Consider the following 22730-nt stretch of genomic DNA (forward strand, 5'->3'; position numbering starts at 1 on the left):
CTCACACCTACGGACAATTCCGAGTGCTCCATTAACCTGCCACGCATGTTTTTCGAAACTGTAGTACCCAGAGAAAACCCACGCAGGCACGGGGGGAGAACATGTTCCTCTGCACTGTGAGGCAGACGCAGGAACCAGTCGACCACCAGGCCGCCGAATCTTTTATGCGCTCAAGGTAGACGTTATCCGATTTGCGTCAGACGTTTGGAGGAATGTTTTGCTCCTTTCAACAGGAAGCGGGGAACTAAGCTTCCTATAAACAGAATGCAAAATGGTAATTTAAAGAGCTCGGTTTAGCTCACTTTGCAGATACGTCAGTAAAAATAGACATGCGGTGTTAATCGGGCTAGTAATATGCGATCACACATTTTTGGTCTCCATGACTGCAAAGTGAGAACGAAACAGTGAGTGTACTATTCTTGCTTTTTTTTCACGAAAGATTGGCAAATAATTGAATTTGAAGGTTTGACGACGCCCTAGCCCCTTGCAAGCGTGTCGTTTCTATTTATACCTTGTTGTCTGCAGAGTGGAGTCAGGATGCATATGGCATGACATGAGCATGCCTCATGCCGTGAGGGCTGCGGGCAATTCTCCAGGCTGCATGTAGCTCAGCAATGCTACGACAATAAAGTGTTTACAGTGCCACCGAAAAGCAATGAAGGTTATCAAACCTTTCATCTTTTATGTATGAGCTTCCTGGTTGTCCGACTGCTGGAGGAGGAGGTGAGACTCTGGTCCCACCTCACAGGACCTCGATGCAATCTGAATTATTCAGCCTACATGAAGGGGATATCTCTTAAAGGCACAGACGTGTCTCGATTATGTCCCGGCTGTCAAATTAAAGGCAAGGTGTAGTGATAACCCGGAACTAAATTGTGTGTGTGTGTGTGTTCGTGTGTGTGTGTGCGTGCGCGCGTGTGTGTATCTACATACTCTATCGTTATATTTGGACTAGTGCTAAATATCAAGTTTATCAACAACAGCCAAAACTCACCCCGCTGAATTTCCTTCTGAAAATCAATTAATTTGATTTATTTTTATCTATCCATCTATCCAGCTATCCATCTATCTATCTAGCTATTGATCCTATTAGTTAGCTATCTAACTTGCTATCTATCTCGCTAGATCCTATTAGTTAGCTATCTAACTTGCTATCTATCTCGCTAGCTACACTGCTAGCTAGTTAGCTATATATCTTCTCGCTAGCTAACTATCGCACTAGCTATCTATTAGGGGTGTAACAAATAAACAAATGAGAAAATCTGTTTTGATTTAAAATATGTGGGTGCATCGAATGCATTGAGTCATGCATCGCGTCGTTAATTACAGAGCTATTTCTTTGCGGGAAAGTCCACGTTTACAGGAATCCCGTGACTGAAATTAATTTAAATAGCAAAATGACAAGGAAAACTCATGACAATGTTCCCTTTTGAGCATATTGAAGTCGATCGTAATTGTTCCATATCTATACTGTATATCTATATCTACATCTCTCTCTCTCTCTTTCTCTCTCTCTTTCTGTGTATATATATATACAGTATACAGTATGTGTATATATATATATACACACACACACACATATATAATGAACATTGACTCTGTGTCAAGTCAAGTCGTCATTTACATCAACATAGGAAGACGCGTCGAGCTGCCGTTGCCACAGACTCGTCATGTCTCCGGGGGGGGGGGGGGGGGGGGGGAGAAACGCAGGGACGAAAACTGAGAGTCGCTTTAATGAAAGCGATGGAGGCTTTTTCCACTTTTGTTGCGGAAGGCTTTTTGCACTAAAGGTATAAATAGTAAAGCCGGTACACACATCCCATCATTAGTCTTTTCACTTCAATGCCTGAGCAACTACATTTCGGAACGTATGATGAGACCAAACATCAACTGTGTACTACAATCATGAAAGGCATAAAGCAGGCAAAGGCAATGCTGCCAGTGAATGGCTCAAAAGGCCACAAAACATTTTTGGAAGAACAGAGAAGACGGCAGTTGCACCCCAACCTCCCTTTTTTTTTTGTCTTCGATATTTCAGAAGCCGATACCAAGCTACTGACTACAATAGAACTAAGTTGTTTATCCCACAGGGAGTTTGAAATATTTCAAAAATGACGCATCTGTCGTCGGAGTAACAGAGAAAGAGCGATTGAATGCTTGTTTAACACTTCTCCTGAGACAATTACCAGCAAATTTCACCCACCTCACCCGAATTCTCGCCCTGCCTGCGAACAGCTGAATGAGCAGGAAAAAAAAGAGCACCCGCAACCTTCATTAAAAGCGAAAGTGCTCACTTGACAATGCAAAATGACTGAGAACTGTTGATATGCCACCAGAACACTGCGCCTCGGGGAATGGCAATCCACCCAATTATGCTTGAACAATCCGTTGTTGCAGGCACGCATTCTTTTCTAAAAAGGATCAACACATTCACTCACATTAGTTGGTCCCATGATGACAAAAGAACAGAGTAATTGAGCAGAAACCATCTTCCTTTTTTCTAACCGAATACTCATGCAGAGCGATCATGCTGAACATCCACAAATTCCAGTTTGGAAGCATCATGGGCCAAGAATGAATTTCGACTTTGGAAGAATCACGGGCCGAGAGTCTATCTCGGGCGTTGGGCAGAAATACTTAGCAGCGCAGTCGTGTTTTAGCCAACTACCTTTCAGACCCGCGCTAATCACCGGATGAAGGAGAACGTGTAACGCACATTCCCGATAGGTCCTTATTTGGTCGTGCTTCTTCTGTTCACAAATTAGGCCCAGTCATGCCTAACCAGTTTTCCGGGGCATATTAGTGTACTGTGAGAGCGCTAACGGTGTGCAGCGGGAATTTCGCAAATTTCACATAATTGGCGAGAAAGCTATTTGTTAATTAAAAAAAAATTATCTTTGTCCATCTATCTATGCCAGCAACTTATAGTGACAGAAAGAAAAAACATCTATGAGGTGGCAAAAAGTATTAAATCGACATATCTATCCTATTTTGGTCATAATTTTGTTTGGTGGTGTGCCATGTAATTTTTTTTTTGCCATGACTTAGATTTGTTCTTGATTTTACTGTTTGGTGCTTTCTACCGCCTTTATTACCGACTTTGTCTTACTGTTTATTGTGCATGTTAAATCGCTCCATGTACAGCACTTTGTATGCAGCGATGGCTGTTCGAAAGTGCTCTAGAAATACTGTTGACTTGACTTGACTTGTTCTTGATTTTACTGTCTGGTGCTTTCTACCGCCTTTATTACCGATTTGTCTTACTGTTTATTGTGCATGTTAAATCGCTCCATGTACAGCACTTTGTATGCAGCGATGGCTGTTTGAAAGTGCTCTAGAAATACTGTTGACTTTACTTGACTTGTTCTTGAGTTTACTGTCTGGTGCTTTCTACCGCCTTTATTACCGATTTGTCTTACTGTTTATTGTGCATGTTAAATTGCTCCATGTACAGCACTTCGTATGCAGCGATGGCTGTTTGAAAGTGCTCTAGAAATACTCTTGACTTGACTTGACTTTTCAAACTTCAAAAATGTGCCTTGGCTCAATTAAGGTTGGGAATCACTAAATTTGGCATCGAAATTCTGCACCGATATTTTAAAATCTGACCGATTCCGGCAGAACGAATGTTAGTCGTTTCCCGGTTCTCGATGACCAACCCTATTTATCAGACTTGATGCTTTTGTCTTTCCCGCAAAGTGGTCTGCTTCTCTTTTATAAATGAGGACGAGAAATTGCGTTAAAATATGCAAAAGAGTACAGTTGATTTTGCGTGGCCGCGTGTGTATTGCAGTCAGCACCGCTAAACATCTGACCGTAGAATCGCGCCTGCTCCACGGGGTGTCCTGACTGTGACGCAGACGCGCTAACCGCTATCCCAGCGTCCTTGATGACCAATATGTATATTTTCCCACCCCGCAAGGCAAATGCAAATCCTCTTGGCATGTCTTCATGCCATTTCGACAGCGGGGCTTTGAATTAGCGGCGTCACAGTCGCAATCGAACGGTGACGTTTTATGTGATACATGAATGGTGGATGTGACACGCTTACGAGTGGGGCCTGCCATGCGTTACGTCTTTGGCGAGACTACAACTCGGCTAAAGAATCACCTCTGAGTGACCTTTGCTCGTATTATCTCTCCCCGTGTCTTCTTCTCCCTGTATGGCGTGTCCTTATCGCATCTCCCGTTGCTGCTCTGCATGCTGCACATGCCGCACCACCTGTCACCCCCTCCCCTCCCCCATTTATCTCCATCCTCTTTATAACATTCCGGGCTGGAAAAGTTTCCAGAGCCCTTGGAATGATCAACAATGTGGCTGTTGTGAATACGTGTTGAAGGAGCCCGTCCATCAACATGATTGCATGATGATTAGCGAATTTAGAGATCGGTTGCTTTATTTGATATTTAATGACATGGTGGTTTATAGCTCTCGAGGGATGAGAGCCTTTCCGGGCCTCATCCCCGCCATTGTATGTTTCAAGAATGCAGAGCTTGGCTAATTGAGATAAACGGGGACGTACAGCAACTCTGAGGACGGTTGGTGAACCTGCTGGTTTGTTCTGAGCAGTCAGGGTGGGTTTCAGAAGGCAAATGGAATTTAGGGTCTCTTTGAGCTTAAAAAGATTTATTCCAGTCATCAAATTTAGAAGGTAGCAGTTTACAGGAGTGACTTGTCAATCCTTTTTTTTAAAAATGGGGTTAAGAAAATCTCAGTTTAATTCTAGGTTCCTACCGACTGTTGTCAGGCTGATGAATAAAAAATAACAATCATAATAATAATAATAATTAAATGATGTGAAGGAAAATTGTAAATAGTACTGCGATTTATCCATTTGTGTTCATATTGTATTTAATTGAAAGATGTTTGTTGTTTTTTTTTTTTCTCTGTCTCCTTTCTTCTTTCTACATACATTCTTGCTGCTGGAGGCTGTAAATTTCCCCAGTGTGGGATGAATAAAGGATATCTTATCTTATCTTATCTTATCTTAGGTGGAAATGACGACCTCCGCCTCCCTTAAACAGCACCGATTAAAAGTGAACATTCCAGAGACGGGCAACTAGCAGCCCGCGGGCCTCATTCGGGCTGCATGCCTACTTGCGGCTCTCAATTAAATTTGGAAAGTGGAAATGTTGACCGCAGCTGCTCAATTTGAAGTTGTAATAGCAGTTTTCGGCACGAGATGACAGACGACACCCAAAAGGAACAAAACTGTCAATCTCCCTCAGAAGAGTGAGCAGGTCCTGGCTGGATGCCGTGGCCAAATTAGCGGAGATGGGCATTCCATCACAAGGACGGAAGTGGGTTTTCGTCCATCCCTTGTAATCAATCTTCCCGAACCGGGTTAAGCATGTGATGCCGGGAGGCAAAATAACAAAGCCAGAGTGTTGCCAAAAACTGGATTTTCTTCATAGGCTATTTCATCTCAACAGTATTTTTATAGCAACGCTGCCACCTAGTGTACAGTCAGAGGACAGAACAAAGTGCCTGCGGACACCCATTTCACAATCGATCAATCTAGGCCGGTAAACAAAGTTGGCTGTGTTGTATGTCTCTCGGTTCCAGCTCACCATGCTAATGGCTAGAATTTCTAAAAGTAATTTTCTTGTAATTATTATGTCATTTTATCAGTCACTATTTTTGTGTTGAATTACTACAGTTGAGTTGCTATGACATTCAACAAAAATTCGAACGAAGCAGTGATGTCATGTTGCATGACTCTACGGCAAGCGAGAAAGGACAGATTAAATTATGATTGTTTAAGTTACTGTAATGACGTGTTTGGTAACAAGTAAATGCTTACAGTGTCACTCTTATTTATTACAAATGTGAATTTGAAATTTTGGTAGTGATTTTAGCAAGCATCATGAAATTTTGCCATCTTTGATTTCCTTTCGCGGGCCACATGAAATGAAGTGGCGGGCCAGATCTGGCCCCCGGTCCTTGAGTTTGACACCTGTATCGTAGGAGGTGTGTGGTCCGATCTGCACTGATTAAAAATGGTGCCCCCTCCATGTTTTAAATTGCCCATCCCTAGTTAAAAGCGTCTTCTTCGTTGGGTTTGTGGGGTGTTAGGAAAAAAAAGGATCAAATTTATTCTCATGTAATGCCACCTTGGGCATACATAGACAAATGCGCACGACATAGTATATACGTAACAACATTAAGACAAATAGCTTAAGAGACGCAGTTTGCGTTCAAAGGGAGTACGAGGAAGTAAAAACAACTGGACTCGCGTGTACTGCCGAGCATTCGTCTACAAACAGATTCACCTCAGTAGAGAAGAAAATGTACCAGCGGTATCTTCTATTCCCGCGGCTGGGGGTTTTGCATCAAGGGTCTTCCTGATTGTTCTTTAAGTGACAGCCAGTGACTCGCTCTCGCGGACGAATGGCCTTAATTCTTCTTCGTCTTCCTTATTTCGAGTCATCCAACAGTGCTTCGTCTGAAGATTGTTGAAAAAATTTTACGACATCGTCAGATGACGTCCTCTCGAGATCTTACCTCATTAGGTCTGAGACACGCAACATGACAAACTGATTACCGAGCAGAGAGCTGTTGTTTTTAAATTCATGTTTACATACAGGTTGTTTACTTGCAAAGGGAAGGATCCTCAACCAAATCATCAATGTTTTATCAATTCAGAGTGATGAATTTTTCATCAGCTGGGAGATTCTTCAAATGTGAGCCATCTTAGGGGAGGCGTGCTGAGAGCTTGACAGTGGTTCGAGGCTTCTTGATATGCGTGCCTTCAAGTGCTGCTCTCTGTCTCTTTTGTTTTTGCATGAACAATGTTAACTTTCTTTGCCATTCTAAAAGCCTCGTTCGACATTTTTTGCCCATTCGGCTGTGTATTGTGCAGAAATAAACGAAATAGGTTTTTTTTTGTTTTGTTTGGCGCTGCATCAAATATCTACCTATTAAGCCGTAGTCAACGTGACCCGTCAACTGCGGTTAGCATTTTAATTTTTTTGATTTTTTTACCGAAACGGTCTTTTGTCCCTGACAAGAATTTAAAGCCACGTCTACATCGCAGCTTCATTCACAAACTTTTTCAATGCAAGTTCCATATGCTACCCTCCTTTCACATGACTTTTTTTTAGTCCCACTCTGTAGTTTGTCTCTTCAGTTCCAACTCCAACCCCCGTTTTCAGCCCAAACCTTTAACTCTTTCCGGCAAAGCCCCCCCATGAGCATCTGAAAAACAGGCTAGCTCCTCGGGGACAGTCTGCTGTGGACTAGATGCGTGGCTGACACGCTGGCTCAATTTGTGTGTGTGGATGTTCCCAAAATAAGAGAAGAAAGACCAAATGACATTTCAAAAAGAAGCATAAATGGTTTGGCGTAAATGCTCTGCAACTCTTGGCACAGCACAGATGCCAGAGCGTGTGCTGTGAATGATCTGCAAAAATCTAGTCCACTGGCCCATCGTGCACAAATCTCATCTAAAAATAGACCAGAAAAAAAACTTAGTTTCCCAGTGTATCAGTACACCGCAACAGATTGTGTATATTCAAGACTCTGGAGAATGATAGTAGTGCTTAGTTTATTTTCAAATAAAATCAAATTTTACATTGCCTGCCCTCTTAGCTGCAGTTGTTGGTTCATTGGATCAATACATTGTTGATGCCCGCATGCAGAGCTTTTTCAATTTGCAATGTTCACAGTGCACGGTATAATTTTGAAATGCCAGTTGAGGATCTATGGTCACGAGCTATGGGTCGTGACCGAAAGAACGAGATCCCGGATACAAGCGGCCGAAATGAGTTTTCTCCGCAGGGTGTCCGGGCTCTCCCTTAGAGATAAGGTGAGAAGCTCGGTCATCCGGGAGGGGCTCAGAGTCGAGCCGCTTCTCCTCCACATCGAGAGGAGCCAGATGAGGTGGCTTGGGCATCTGATTCGGATGCCTCCTGAGCGCCTCCCTGGTGAGGTGTTCTGGGCATGTCCCACCGGGAGGAGACCCCAAGGAAGACCCAGGACACGCTGGAGAGACTTTGTCACCCAGCTTGCCTGGGAACGACTCGGGATCCCCCGGGAAGAGCTGGAAGAAGTAGCTAGGGAGAGGGAAGTCTGGGCATCCCTGCTAAAGCTGTTGCCCCCGCGACCCGGCCCCGGATAAGAGGTAGAAGATGGATGGATGGATGGATGAATGGACAGTTGAGGTGAACAAAGGTCAGGACGAGATTTGGAAGATCACAAAAAAAAAAACCCTCAGAGAAGATTGGTTACAGAAGCCAAAGGACCACATCCACAATTTATTTTCCAACAGAGTGTGTACAATGAGCAAGTGTGTATAATTCTTGATTTCTCAAGTATTTTGTTGAAAGGTATACATATTTAATGAGCATGTTTTCAATTGTGTCAAAATCATGCAATATGTGTCTCCGTTAAAAGAGATCTTGTCTGCCAGGATGATTTTTTTTGTATTTGTCTGCTTTTAATTGGCTATGAATGAGATGCTGAAGCCAAGAGTCTTGAGTCAGTCTGCTTGAGAGTCCGCCCCGGCCTCTTGCTTGCCTCGGGGCATCGCAGACATTTTTTTTTTTTTTGTGGAGAAAAAGCGACAAAGCAGAAGGTCTCCCAAAACATGGATGGCACTTCTCGGGCCTCGCCTGCGCTGCACCGCGGAAAAGTCTTCAGTTGCAGGCACTCAAAGTCAGAGTATCACTGTACTAGTGTTAAACTTGGTGTTGAGTTTCAGAATCCCTTCAAGGCAAAGGCCCCAAAAAAGGGCTGCCAGGGATGGTTGGGTAATTATTGTATCGCAAAGGTGGGAAAGGAAAGTTCAGTCCATCATATTTGGAAGGCTTACTTGGTAAACTAGCATACGTCATCCACGGGATATTTCAAAGCGAGCCTGAGGCAGCCCCGAACTGAAAAATGATCTTGACGTATAGTTCTAAGCCTGCTCTTAAATGCAAAGAGAATGGATTCACAGGAGAGAAACTATAAATCTGCACCTTTTTCTCTTTCTGTCGACCGGAAAGTATTTTGGAATCCACAAATGAACTCTTTACTTTGAGGCTGCCTGAATATTTAAAGCTATAAGTAAATAATGAGAAGAGTGATTTCAATTCCTACCGGTTTGTCACCGAGGACCTAAAATTTGGAGTGTTGTAATGTTTCCTCTTTGTACTTTGCTGGCTAAAGTACAAAGAGGAAAAATTACAAACAAAGGAAACCGGTAGAGCAACTGGATACTTTTCAATAATCAATCCAGAATAAATAAAATTCTTTTGAAACATTTACAGTATGTCACTGCTACAATTTTCGGATTAAAGTGGTTATTTGACAAATGACCTTTCACGCCTGTATTTAGTCTTTTTTTCAGCTTTTAAAAAAAATAGTTTTGCCTGTTTAGAGGAATGTTTCTGAATACACACATTTTGCACATTGCACAATAATGCGTAATAATACATGAAAGCTAAAAATTCATTTATCCATTCATCTTCCAAGCCGCTTGATCCTCACTAGGGTCACGGGGGGTGTTGGAGCCTATCCCAGCTGTCTCCGGGCAGTAGGCGGGGGACACCTTGAATCGGTTGCCAGCCAATCGCAGGGCACACAGAAACAACCAACCATTCGCACTCACACTCACACCTAAGGACAGTTTTAGAGTGGTCAATCAGCCTGCCACGCATGTTTTTGGAATGTGGGAGGAAACCGGAGCACCCGGAGAAAACCCACGCAGGCCCGGGGAGAACATGCAAACTCCACACAGGGAGGCCGGAGCTGGAATCGAACCCGGTACCTCTGCACTGTGAAGCCGACGTGCTAACCACTGGACTACCGGGCCTCCCAAGCTAAAAATTGTTTTGTAAAATGAGTTCACAAAGATGAATAATTTGACTTTCAATTAAGGGGTTTGTTGGATAATATTTTGTGTCTGACTAGTGTGTATGTCCTAATCCTACATTCAGCCAGTGTGTATATTGTGTGCAGTATCCGTTTAAGCACTGTAAACACAAGTCTCCAGGATGCAATATTAACCCCGAGGCATTTTCTTGTCAGATGTTCGGTGGAAAAATGACCGTCTCAAAACTTCCCCCGAGCACACTTTGTGACCTCAGAAAATAATCAGTCATTTTATTTATTTTTTTTTTGGAGCTGCGACACTTTGCAGAGGGCTCTTCATTTTCGGTCAGACAGAAGCTAACTACTTCCATGGCACTGAGCAAAGTCTTTGGGAGCAGTTAAAAAGGCCATCTGTAAGATTTAGCCAAGCTGTGGGCAGACCGGCTCGACTTATGATTACAGTGATAAAATGGAACTTAAAAGGAGCGGAAAAAGGTCCTGATTTTCTTGTCTGCCGGGCCAATCTATCTGCCTGCCGTCACTGTTTCCGTCCGAGACTGTGATTTATTTTTTATTTTGGCCATGAGACGTGCATCGGTCTACAGCCGAGACTGTGTGGGTGTGCCGTTTAGCTTTTGCTCAGATCTCATGATCAAGATTATTTGAGGTGTCTCAAGGTCCTTTTTCCAATAGTTCCTTTTCCTTATGCACCTTAATCTGATGGACGGTGTCAATAATTTAATGGCTGACTCCACTTGAAGACTTAAGACAGACATGGAAATTAAATGAGAGACAGATGTCTGCATTAAATACAGCAGTGCTTTTTTTTTCTAGTTTGTTTACTTTAGCGAGGAACACAATTACGGTCATCAAGGAAAGGTTGTGAGGAGAGCCATGTTGCATGGTTTGGACATGATAGCGATGATCAGAAGACGGGAGCTGTATGTGGCGGAGACGAAAATAACCGAGCTTCTCTTTGAGAGAGAGTGATGAGGATGGGGAGGATCAGGAATAAGGAGTGAGGGGGTTTAAGGATGTGGTGAGGAAAGACTTGCAGATAGTTGGACCAGAAATTGTCGGGACCGCAAATAATGTATTGTGCTTGCTCGATCCGCATGAATTTTTTTCAATGATTTGAATGCACACATTTTGAAACCTCACCGATGGCTTTTTTTGCAAACATTTGTTCAAAAATAATAACTACTAAAGTATCCATTTTGTTTTGATTAAAACAGCAAGAAAATATACAGGTATCTGTCATGCAATGTAATTCTGTTATCAGTGTTAGACATAAGTGGTGCGCCGGTGCACTTGAGCCCTGTAAATTGAATATAGTGTTCCGGTTAGTCTGTCACCATGGTTTTGCGAGCTAAAAATATCAGGTCATCCCCAGTTCACAGTCAACTGCCACGACTGATTCTGTGGACCAACCTCAAAAGAAAAGCTAAATTAAAACTGTCTGAGGTTTTATGTTGTGTGTTGTATTTATTATTTTACTTTAAGTGAAATACATGTACAGTATTACTCAAGGTAAGAGACAGAGCGCAGTCGGAGCTCGAGGGGTTGTCTTGGTGATTGATACATGGAAACTTTCACTAATTAACATCATATAAGATACTTGAATTGCGCCGTGTGGCGCAACACTTGGCGGCTAACGCTAACAATGCACTGGAAATATGCTAGTGTGTTGCAACTCACTAGGTCATTAGGCTTGTCTTGTTGGCTACCTATTGTGTACGCGTGTTTTATAATTCATTCATTCATTCATTCATCTTCCGAGCCGCTTGAGCCTCACTAGGGTCGCGGGGGGTGCTGGAGCCTATCCCAGCTGTCTTCGGGCAGTAGGCGGGGGACACCCTGAATCGGTTGCCAGCCAATAGCAGGGCACACAGGAACGAACAACCATTCGCACTCACACTCACACCTAGGGACAATTTAGAGTGTTCAATCAGCCTGCCACGCATGTTTTTGGAATGTGGGAGGAAACCGGAGCACCCGGAGAAAACCCACGCAGGCCCGGGGAGAACATGCAAACTCCACACAGGGAGGCCGGAGCTGGAATCGAACCCGGTACCTCTGCACTGTGAAGCCCACGTGCTAACCACTGGACTACCGGGCCGCCGTGTTTTATAATAATTAAAAGAAAAACGGTGTAGTGCCAGATTGTGATTGCGTACATTCACGATTACGGTCGTCTTCCTTTGTTTCACTTTGTGAGATTTTATCTATCCTCGCCAGATTGAGCGTGAATGTATGAGCTCATGATCTGTCTACGTTTTTCTTCTTTAGATGTCGGAAGAGCCGTTCAAGCACCAGCACACGTCGCAGAGAAAGTCATGCAGCTATTCAGGAGAAAAAGTGAATTCACCTTTTTGGCCTCCATCCAACAGAAGTCCTCAACGTCGGGTGTCATATTCTCTATCCATGAGTCAGAACACAGGTAATCCATCCGTAATCCTCTTCATTTTGTCCGCGGCTCCTTTCTGGCACAACTTTACGGCAACGGATTAGTCTTCTCTCTTGGTAATAAATGGAATGAATTGTCATGCTCAAGTGGTTTGCAGGTGACTGTTCTAGAGGTGTACTGAGGACTGGCGTTGAAGATCACCTATTTTGGTGTCATTTTTTTTAACAGTAGTTGATAGGGGGAAATTGATTGGCTAATACAGCATTCGCTCGGCGCTGCCCGGGCCGAGCGATAAGCTTCCGTGTGTGTTGTGTCTGTCAGAGTCAAAATTCTAAGCATGTGGATATTGCTTATCACAGGATGTTGCATAAACAGCCACGCAGTTCAGGAAATGGCCTTTCACCTGAACTTGTACAAGTACATGTGCACAGATCAGCTAATCTCCTCCAAGACCCGCCGCACCCCGAGCAACGCGGTCAAACCCAACGGACCTTTTGCAGTGTGCGCGCGGGGGTTGCAAATGTAATATGCTTCAAGGTACAAAGTGCGATCTAGTTGGTTGCCATACCAAAACAGTATATATGGCGTGTATGGAAAAGGTGTCTTGAAGAAGACTCAAACAGTTTTTGCCACATTTTGTCTTGAATTCAATGGACATTGTGACGCTCCTTTTGTGCCATGGTCACCAGAGAGCAGTGGAGTACATCCATCCATTTTCCGATCCGCTTTATCCTCACAGGATTCGCGGGGGTGCTGGAGCCTATCCCAGCCCTCTTCAGGCAGTAGGCGGGGGGCACCCTGAACCGGTCGCCTGCCAATCGCAGAGCACACAGAGACGAACAATCACACAATTTTTGGAGTGTTCAATCAGCCTGCCATGCATGTTTTTTGGAACGTTGGTGGAAACCGGAGGACCCGGAGAAAACCCAAGCAGGAACGGGGAGAACATGTAAACTCCACACACAAAGCACTGCACTGTGAGGTCGACACGCTAATCAATGACCCACAAGTAGAGTACAGCCATGTGGATATATTGTACAGTAGACTGTCACAGCATCTCTGTCGTTGTGAAAATATGGACTTACAATCCACCCACCCTAGCCCACAAGTGTGTTCTTTTGTTGTTGTTGTTTTTTTTTTGTCTTGGACGCTTATTCAAATCCAATTGTCAAAAAAGGAAAAGGAAAAGTACAATTGTTGTCTACTTGCAGACAATTAGATCTATTGTGATCTGAATTCCATTCTCGAGCTCTGGGTCGTGACCGAAAGAACAAGATCCCGGATACAAGCGGACGAAATTAGTTTTCTCCGCAGGGTGTCCGGGCTCTCCCTTAGAGATAAGGTGAGAAGCTCGGTCATCCGGTAGGGGCTCAGAGTCGAGCCGCTTCTCCTCCACATCGAGAGGAGCAAGATGAGGTGGCTTGGGCATCTGATTCGGATGCCTCCTGAACGCCTCCCTGGTGGGGTTTTCCGGGCATGTCCCACCGGGAGGAGACCCAGAGGAAGACCCAGGACACGCTGGAGAAACTATGTCACCCAGCTGGCCTGGGAACGTCTCGGGATCCCCCGGGGAGAGCTGGAAGAAGTAGCTAGGGAGAGGGAAGTCTGGGCTTCCCTGCTAAAGCTGTTGGCCCCGCGACCCGGCCCCGGATAAGCGGTAGATGATGGATGGATGGTGATCTGAATACAAGTTAATTCGGGTGAGATTATTGGAACATGCTACTCATGTAAACAAAGACTTGCATGGTCACAGATGAGTGATGAAAAGACACTCAAAACACACAGATACGCTACCTCGATTCATCATCGGTCTATGGTTGTAATGACAGCACGGTGGAGGTACGGTCGCCGCTATGACATGCGTAAACTACCACGCCGCCATGCAGGCTGGGACCGTTTTGATAAAAGCCGTTGCGAGTCAGCGAGTGCCAATACCGCAAGTGGACACTAATTGCAGTCAGGGAGATGGACAGAACCTCCAAAGACTCGGTGCTGACTTATGTTCCTCTGTGAACCTGTGAATCCTCTCCGAAGGCCCAATTAGAGCGTTAGTACAGACCTGTCATTCGACTACTTAATAATAGACAGCTAGCTCGATCATGTCGGCTGTGCCGTAATTCTCTCTTGTCGCCTTGCTGTTCATATTTCTCACTGTACGGTCCAAGCCTCTTCTTTTCCCTCCCGCCTCCTCTGCCGGGCTCAGCTACAAGGAAATGGCAATTTTCACTCATCCTTCACCCTGTTCATCCTCAAAGAGAAAACAGCGTTTTGATTGCGAGCGTTTCACAGTCCCCGCTGCAAAATCCTAACGGCCTTTCTTCCGCTTCTTTGTTGGTGCTGAATACGACAAACGGAAACCGTTTCTGTCCAGTCAGCACTTCTCCTCAGTCACCCCTGTGAAAACACTTCTTGTCACTGATTGTGGCAATAGCTCTGTGAGAATCAAATTCAAAGCTTCGTTTCTCCATTGCTCGAGACACAAAAGATGCACAGCGAGTCTCTCTGTTGAAGTGGTCCGCGTTCGTCATTCTCAAGGTCCGCGAGCCGCTCCCATTCAGCGGTTCTTTGGCGTAAGGGGCGTCGCATGAAGTTGAGCTTGATAGAAGTGTCGAATAACACTGATGTAATAACTGTCGACTTTAGTTAACAATACATGAAGCTTTATCGCAGTGCTGGAGCGGAAGGTAAATAAACTGACAGAAAACTTTTGTTAACGATAAATAGTTGCCGGTGTGTTGCCAGTACGGCCCCAGCGCAATGTTCAAACGGGTACACGGGCAAGCTGACATACGTGCAATAGACGCGAGTGTTAGGAACACGTTCAAGTGGACATGGTTTGAGAAAAATGACTTGAACGGAGATTTTTATTTTGTCCGGCGACTTTAGAGAGATCGACAAACCTGGTAACTCAGTTAAAATTCTATATATTCATTCATTCATTCACTCATCTTCCGAACCGCTTGATCCTCACTAGGGTCGCGGGGGGTGCTGGAGCCTATCCCAGCTGTCTTCGGGCAGTAGGCGGGGGACACCCTGAATCGGTTGCCAGCCAATCACAGGGCACACAGAGACGAACAACCATCCACGCTCACACTCACACCTAGGGACAATTTAGAGTGTTCAATCAGCCTGCCACGCATGTTTTTTTTTTAAATGTGGGAGGAAACCGGAGCACCCGGAGAAAACCCACGCAGGCCCGGGGAGAACATTAAATTTCCCCAGTGTGGGACGAATAAAAGATATCTTATCTTATCTTATCTTAACATGCAAACTCCACACAGGGAGGCCGGAGCTGGAATCGAACCCGGTACCTCTGCACTGTGAAGCCGACGTGCTAACCACTGGACTACCGGGCCGCCAATTCTATATATTATATCCATATATTTGGTTTTTTTTTCCGGAATTATCAGGAAAGTCCACTTTCATCTCTAGTCATTAAAACGTCCAACTCTTAAAATCTCAATCAACTTTTTGTTTGTATCCGGTGCAGTGCGGAGACATTCAAGCGATTTCCTTTTGGTTTTTTTTTCATTGTGTGGCAGGCCATGTTTATTAGAGCTCGCCAGTAGATTATTCCCCCTCATTAAATATTCCCTATTACAACCGGTCCGACTAAATGTTCTATAAAACAAACGCCGGCTGTGAAGTGGAGTTAATGGCTTTGGTGATTATTTCATGAGTCGAATCAAGATAAAGGTGCGTCTGCCCACTCGGCGAATCCGGCGAAGCCTCGCTAAACTTTGACGAGGCTTCAATCAAGCGAGGAGAGGAGGCCGGCGAGCTTTTATGATGGCTTTACTCTTCGCTCAATGCAAATGAATCTTCTCTGGCTGACATGTATCATTGATGGCGACGAGCTGTCAGGTCAGTGGCGGGCGTAGCCACGCGGTGATGTAGTCATTTCATTTCGAGGTGATGACACGGTGCTTGACGACGCGGAGCTGGAGCTGACCCGCCGTGACTTTTATTTCCATCGCCTTTATCTCCGATGCGCAAATACACACGCGTTGGTGTCGTTGGAACGCTATCCCTGCGCCATGCGGGCGGACAATGCGACTTTTTCGGCCCGGTAGTCCAGTGGTTAGCACGTCGGCTTCACAGTGCAGAGGTACCGGGTTCGATTCCAGCTCCGGCCTCCCTGTGTGGAGTTTGCATGCTCTCCCCGGGCCTGCGTGGGTTTTCTCCGGTTTCCTCCCACATTCCAAAAACATGCGTGGCAGGCTGATTGAACACTCTAAATCAGGGGTGTCCAAACTTTTTGCCAAGGGGGCCAGATTTTATGTGGTAAAATGTCGGGGGGCCGACCTTGGCTGACATTCTTAACATTGAACAACAATATTGTTCAACAAATTTTAGTACAATACAATACAATACAATACATGCTGATTTATATAGCGCTTTCACAACAGCGGCAGCTGTAACAAAGCGCTTTACAAAACAGTTAACATAAAGTAAAATAATAAACACAACACATAACATGAAACACGGACAGTCGCACAGTCCTAACCACTTTTCCGTCACACGCTTTGTTGTTTGAAGCAGTTTGAGATGAAAGAGGAGAGAATCAAAGTGTCCTTTAACCAGTGGATCAGAGACGTCAAGCTCAAAATGTGCACACGTCGGCTACAAGCTAAGTTTTAAAGTCAGTAAAGCCAGTCTGTTTCACATTTCCATTTTTATTTCAATTTCAACAATATTAAGAATTTCTTTTGGTTCATTTGAAACAGGTATATCACATGCAACTGCTTATTCACTTGACTTTTTCTTAAACAGAAGTCTCCTGAGTGCAAATTGATTGATTTGAAACATAAAATGTATCACCATGACTTTTCAATAGTCACAAAACCTTTGACTCGAACAACAGGGAAATGAACAAGCAATACACATATCCACAACTGCAAGGATCATTTGAAATATGACATATCAGTCAATATAAACACGGAGTGATGTCTTGTTAACTCGTGAGTGATGCCCTCTAGTGTCTAAATGCTATTACTCATTTAGTGAATGCTATTACTCATTTAGCCACTAGAGGGAAGCAGTACTCTATGAAACATCACTCACCAGTCTACGAGACCTCAGTCAATGCAACACGTGTTCCATTGCGCCCAACCTGCGGGCCAGACGGCACTGATTTTATGACGGGGGCCGAGGGCCGGATGAAATTCGACCGCGGGCCAGATTTGGCCCGCGGGCCGGACTTTGGACATGCCTGCTCTAAATTGTCCCTAGGTGTGAGTGTGAGTGTGAGTGGTTGTTCGTTTCTGTGTGCCCTGCGATTGGCTGGCAACCGATTCAGGGTGTCCCCCGCCTACTGCCCGGAGACAGCTGGGATAGGCTCCAGCTCCCCCCGCGACCCTAGTGAGGATCAAGCGGCTCGGAAGATGAATGAATGAATGAATGTAAAGCACTTCTTTTTGACCCGTCATTTACTTTGCTTTGATCTAACGTAAATACAGTGTTCATGTGATCTAATTATGAGCCTGGCCTGAGTGGGTGGTGATGGGCCAGCATTAGCCGTGTCACAAGGGTTGATCTTCTTGATTATATGTGATGAGCTAGGCCTCCTCCATTTGTTTCTTTTCTTTTTCTTTATCCGAGTGAATTGATTGATCGCGGCTCAGAAAAATGCAACACATTGCACACACTGCATTTCTATAAAACTATGTTTGTTTGTTCCTCGGTATTTGATGAAAACTGAGAGCTTGAAAGCAGAGCCCAACCTTTGACATTTGAATTTATTCATCTCGACTCGGCTTGGATAAAGCGCGTTCCAAGTTCGCTATCGGGAAGATGATCGTGTCTTGTATTTATTGCTGTTGTCTGCATCGGGGGACTGTTGACTTTTTTCTCAGTTTCATTCAATTTTTTCCCAACAGGAAAAGGCATCAGTCTACTGCAGCGTAGCCCGCATTGATATTCACCGGGAAGGGTACACTCTCCCGCGTCATTAATATACATGATACACTTGAGCTTGTGCTATTGACTGGGCTTGATTCCAGGGACGTTGTGCGTGGGTTCTCGCGTACGTCAGTATATCGGAATTGGCGAGGAGGCTACTCACTTTGAGCAATGTTTTGTACGTGAGAAATCATTTTTTCAGTGGTTCTGTCGTTTAACATGTTCACGTTGTACCAAAGGTCCCACTGTTCAGGTCACCTGCTGCCACGGCGAGGCTAAAATGCCAAGACTCGTTGCCTGCAGCTTCGAAAGCGGCTGCTGCGGCTGGCTGCCTCCTAATTCAGCGTGGCTCATGAGGCTGCACACAATGCAAGAATACGGGTCAAGTGCCTGAAGTTACGAAATAAAAATGGGAATAGCAGCTAAGAGAGTGAAGGGAATATGATTTTTATTTATTGATTTTACAGTTATCTTTTCGTGCCATGCTCCTGTTACAGTTTGGGCAGGAAATCCTACACAAGAGCTGAAGGGAAAATACTGTGCTTCGAGTTTAGTCTTGTAAAGAACAAGCACCAATTTTTTTTTTCTTTCAAATCACTTTGTCCTTTATGTCACTTGAACAAAAGAATTACTCGGATTTGCGCATAAATTATATTCGGACACAAAATATCTTGGTAAACTTGGGAATCCATTTTTCCTTAGATGATAGCAATCTGTCCAGGCCCTGAGTGAGCAAAACAGCCCCAAACCATGATGCCCCCTCCAACATACTTCACAACAACAATGAAGTTTTGATGTTGGTTTGCTGTGCCTTTTTTCTTCCTTCCTAACGACTCAACTTTGGTTTCAACTGTCTACACAATATTTTGCCAGTTTTGCTGTGGGACATCCAGGTGATGATCTTTTGCAAGCTTCAAATTTGCAGCAATGTTTTTTTTGTTTTTTTTTCCTGGACAGCAGTGGCTTCCTCCGTGGTGTCCTCCTATGAACTCCTCTCTTGTTCAGTGTTTTGCGTATTGTAGATTCGTCCATTGAGATGTCGGCATGTGCCAGAGATTTTTGTTGAGAATGTTGTTGCATTTTTACACACTTGGACAAAATTGGTGGTACCCTTTGAATGAATGAAAGAAAATTCATTCATTCATTCATCTTCCGAGCCGCTTGATCCTCACTAGGGTCGCGGGGGGTGCTGGAGCCTATCCCAGCTGTCTCCGGGCAGTAGGCGGGGTACACCCTGAATCGGTTGCCAGCCAATCGCAGGGCACACATAGACGAACAACCATCCACGCTCACACTCACACCTAGGGACAATTTCGAGTGTTCAATCAGCCTGCCATGCATATTTTTGGAATGTGGGAGGAAACCGGAGCACCCGGAGAAAACCCACGCAGGCCCGGGGAGAACATGCAAACTCCACACAGGGAGGCCGGAGCTGGAATCGAACCCGGTACCTCTGCACTGTGAAGCCGACGTGCTAACCACTGGACTACCGGGCCGCCCTATGAAAGAAAATGTTTCCAGGAAAAAGATGGACATGTTAAACTAAAAGGACACTGTCCTTTCTGGCATCACTGCTAATGCGTGCACCACAATAAACGTGGCCCAGAGAAAGCTACGATGACAACTTTCTCTACAGATGAGAAAGAAAACGTTCAACAAGCCGGTTAAATGGAATAAGATTCTCCAAATTGTTTGTACGAGTCTTAATTCACGAAACTGCGCAATTTCTTCAGGAGTATGTTTTCGTTCCACCGAGCTGAACACCCGGCCTCGGAAACAGTGTTTGACTTTGACCCTCTCCCCTCACCTTTAGCTACTTTGAATTGGAGAGCAGCGGCGTTCGAGAGGAGATCCGCTACCACTATCGCTTCAAGGGCAAGCCCCGCACCGAGTCCTTCCCCTACCGTCTCGCCGATGGCCAGTGGCACAAAATTGCCCTCACCATAAGCTCCTCCCACCTACTGCTGCACGTCGATTGTAACAGGTACCCCACACACAGCACACACTTTACACTTTGGTAACTGTGCCAACACGAAGCCATTTTTACTGCTGCCGCTTTTTGATAGGGCACATGAGTTGTGGCAAAAATCAGCCCAGCGTTTGACTGTCGCTGCCTCTGACGTGACAGGTTGTTAACTGTTGGCTGTAGAAATGCCCAAGAACATATTAATAAACAATCACACACACACACATACACAGATTCTGGTTTACCCAGAAACCACGTTCCATAATGAAGTGGAAGTTAACAATGATATAATCGCTCATCGATTGGGCGGTCAAGGCCCTTTTCTGCAAAAGCTCTCCGTGGGAGCCGATCTATAAACATGCTCTTCAAAGGTGATGATCCCTCTCAGTCGTCCCCCTCAGCGCCCCCTCGCCCCCAAGAGTCAGGGAGGCATCGTTTGTCGCTTGTGCACTCGTTGCAAGACAGTTACTCTGCGGCGCAAATTTGAGAACGGCGAACCCCTCCGTCATCCATCCAGGATGAAAAGTCGTATGATTCACAGGGGGTCGTGTTGTCGAATTGATTTTTATTTTTTTTTCCCCAGCCGCCTCTTACTCCCATCTTGCCAGAGCTCTGTCGATTAATTATAGCTGCAATTTCTGCTTGCCGTCTCCATTCAGAAGATAAAAGCCGGCAGGAGGGGGCTGTGAAGAAGAACAGATAAAAAAATGACTGTTTAAAGTCGTCGTCAGACTTTTCTGCTCATGTGCTGTTGTTAGGCGGCACAGGTGACAAGGGGTCCAGAAATAAAACACAAATCCACATATCTCACGGAGTCCACAGCGCCCTCCCATCACGAGTACACTACTCGTAAATCGCGTGCTTGTGTGCCTGCTTGATCCAAGTGTAGGTTTGCTACTTTATTATTATTTTTGTTTCCTCCTGCTAACCTCTCCAGCAGCTACTCACAGTACAGTACTCACAAAACACGGTATCAGGAGTGGTTTTGCGATTTACTCATTAATGAGGAATGTCTCGATTGCTTCCATTTTATTCATCATAGACACTGAACCTCCACATCCAATTTCGAAATTCTTATGCTAACTCCTGGTGTAGTAACCGACTTGTAGTAGCAACTTAGCTAGTAGCGACTCTTCCTACTCAGGAAACTGAGGTCTTTTGGGGTTCAGGGGTCACTCCTTAAGACGTTCTATAACTCGGTGGTGGCCTCGGCCATCCATTATGGCATCGTCTGCTGGTCAGGCAGCATCTCAGCCCGGGACAGAAAGAGACTGGCGCGACTGGTCAGGAAGGCCAGTTCTGTCCTGGGTTGCTCCCTTGACACTCTGGAGGAGGTGGGCAACAGAAGGATGCTAACTAAGCTAAAAGCTATGATGGCCAGTCCCTCCTACCCCCTCCAGCCCGCCCTGACAGCACTTGGTAGCTCCTTCAGCCAGAGACTGTTACACCCGTGCTGCAAGAAGGAGAGATACCGACGCTCGTTCCTACCGACTGCTGTCAGGCTGATGAATAAAAAATAACAATCATAATAATAATAATAATTAAATGATGTGAAGGAAAATTGTAAATAGTACTGCGATTTATCCATTTTGTGTTCATATTGCATTTAATTGAAAGATGTTTGTTGTTTTTTTCTCTTTCTTCTTTCTTCTTTCTACATACATTCTTGCTGCTGGAGGCTGTAAATTTCCCCAGTGTGGGACGAATAAAGGATATCTTATCTTATCTTATCTTCCAAAGTGCTGTACATAAGCAAAATGATTCGCCGTTTTACCTGAAATACGGTGGCTCTTCACGAGATGTTTTATGTATGGGCACGGAAAGTCGTCTCACAATACGCTTGAAAACGAATACATCCGTCTTGCTCAGGAAAAGCAGCCATATACGAATGAACTGATAAACAACGCATTTATTGGATTGCAGCGCTTTGCTGTAGGCCCTTTTTTCATCACGCAAACACATTTGTGTGACGTTACCTCCAAAAGTGTTATTACGGAGCGTGGGCAAGGTCATGCATTCACAGGACTCGATTGCATTATGCAAATTTGTCTCCATATTCTCGAAAGCGAATGACTGGCATACACCCAATATATTCACATACATCCTTGTCACTCAGAGTCATTTTTTTTTTGTTTTGGAATAGCTAATCATCGTAATGAAATAAGCCGTGCCTGTCACTTACAACCTTGTGTTCGTCCTCTACTTACAGAAGGTCAACTTGTGTGCACGCTGGCTCGTGTTTCCCAAAGGGCCTCAGCTGTTGGACTCATTACTGCTGAGTTCCTGATGCCAGCTCCTTCTCAGCTACTGCGAAGCCTTTTTACTTGGCACCCAGTTTAGACAATGCTCTGCTGAAAGTGTGATAAAAGCCACCCTCAATGCGAAGCTCGGTTTCTCCTCCTTGGGGTGCCACATGGGCTGCGAATAAAAGCAGCCCCTTGCTGAAGATCTCCTCAATCAGTCTTTGCTTCTCTTTTCTGCTCGAAAGCTCATTTTGCTCAAGTGGCTTCTACAAAAACGTTTCCCCTTGTCACCAAGTCTAAAATGTCTAAAATATACACCCTAAAACTCTGTCTGTCTAAAACTCCACCCTAGCAGTTACGGTAAGAACATTTCATTCATCAGTTAAAACAAATCTTAGTTCTGCTACCAGCTTTGCCT

At 44.8% G+C, this 22730-nt stretch overlaps 2 protein-coding genes across 3 annotated transcripts in view; one reads left to right on the plus strand and one right to left on the minus strand.

The window, feature by feature from the left end:
* Positions 1-22730, minus strand: part of csrp3 (cysteine and glycine-rich protein 3 (cardiac LIM protein)) — a 346019-nt gene that overhangs the window by 315260 nt on the left and 8029 nt on the right. The window lies entirely within an intron of this gene.
* Positions 1-22730, plus strand: part of LOC127598895 (protein kinase C-binding protein NELL1-like) — a 137435-nt gene that overhangs the window by 8155 nt on the left and 106550 nt on the right. For both annotated transcript variants that reach the window (XM_052062465.1, XM_052062466.1), the window contains 2 exons: positions 12085-12235; positions 19917-20087. In XM_052062465.1, coding sequence (XP_051918425.1) covers positions 12085-12235; positions 19917-20087 — 322 coding nt within the window. The remainder of the gene's footprint in view (positions 1-12084; positions 12236-19916; positions 20088-22730) is intronic.

This window comes from Hippocampus zosterae, chromosome 4 (assembly GCF_025434085.1).
Source record: "Hippocampus zosterae strain Florida chromosome 4, ASM2543408v3, whole genome shotgun sequence".
In the NCBI taxonomy this organism is placed as follows: domain Eukaryota; kingdom Metazoa; phylum Chordata; class Actinopteri; order Syngnathiformes; family Syngnathidae; genus Hippocampus; species Hippocampus zosterae.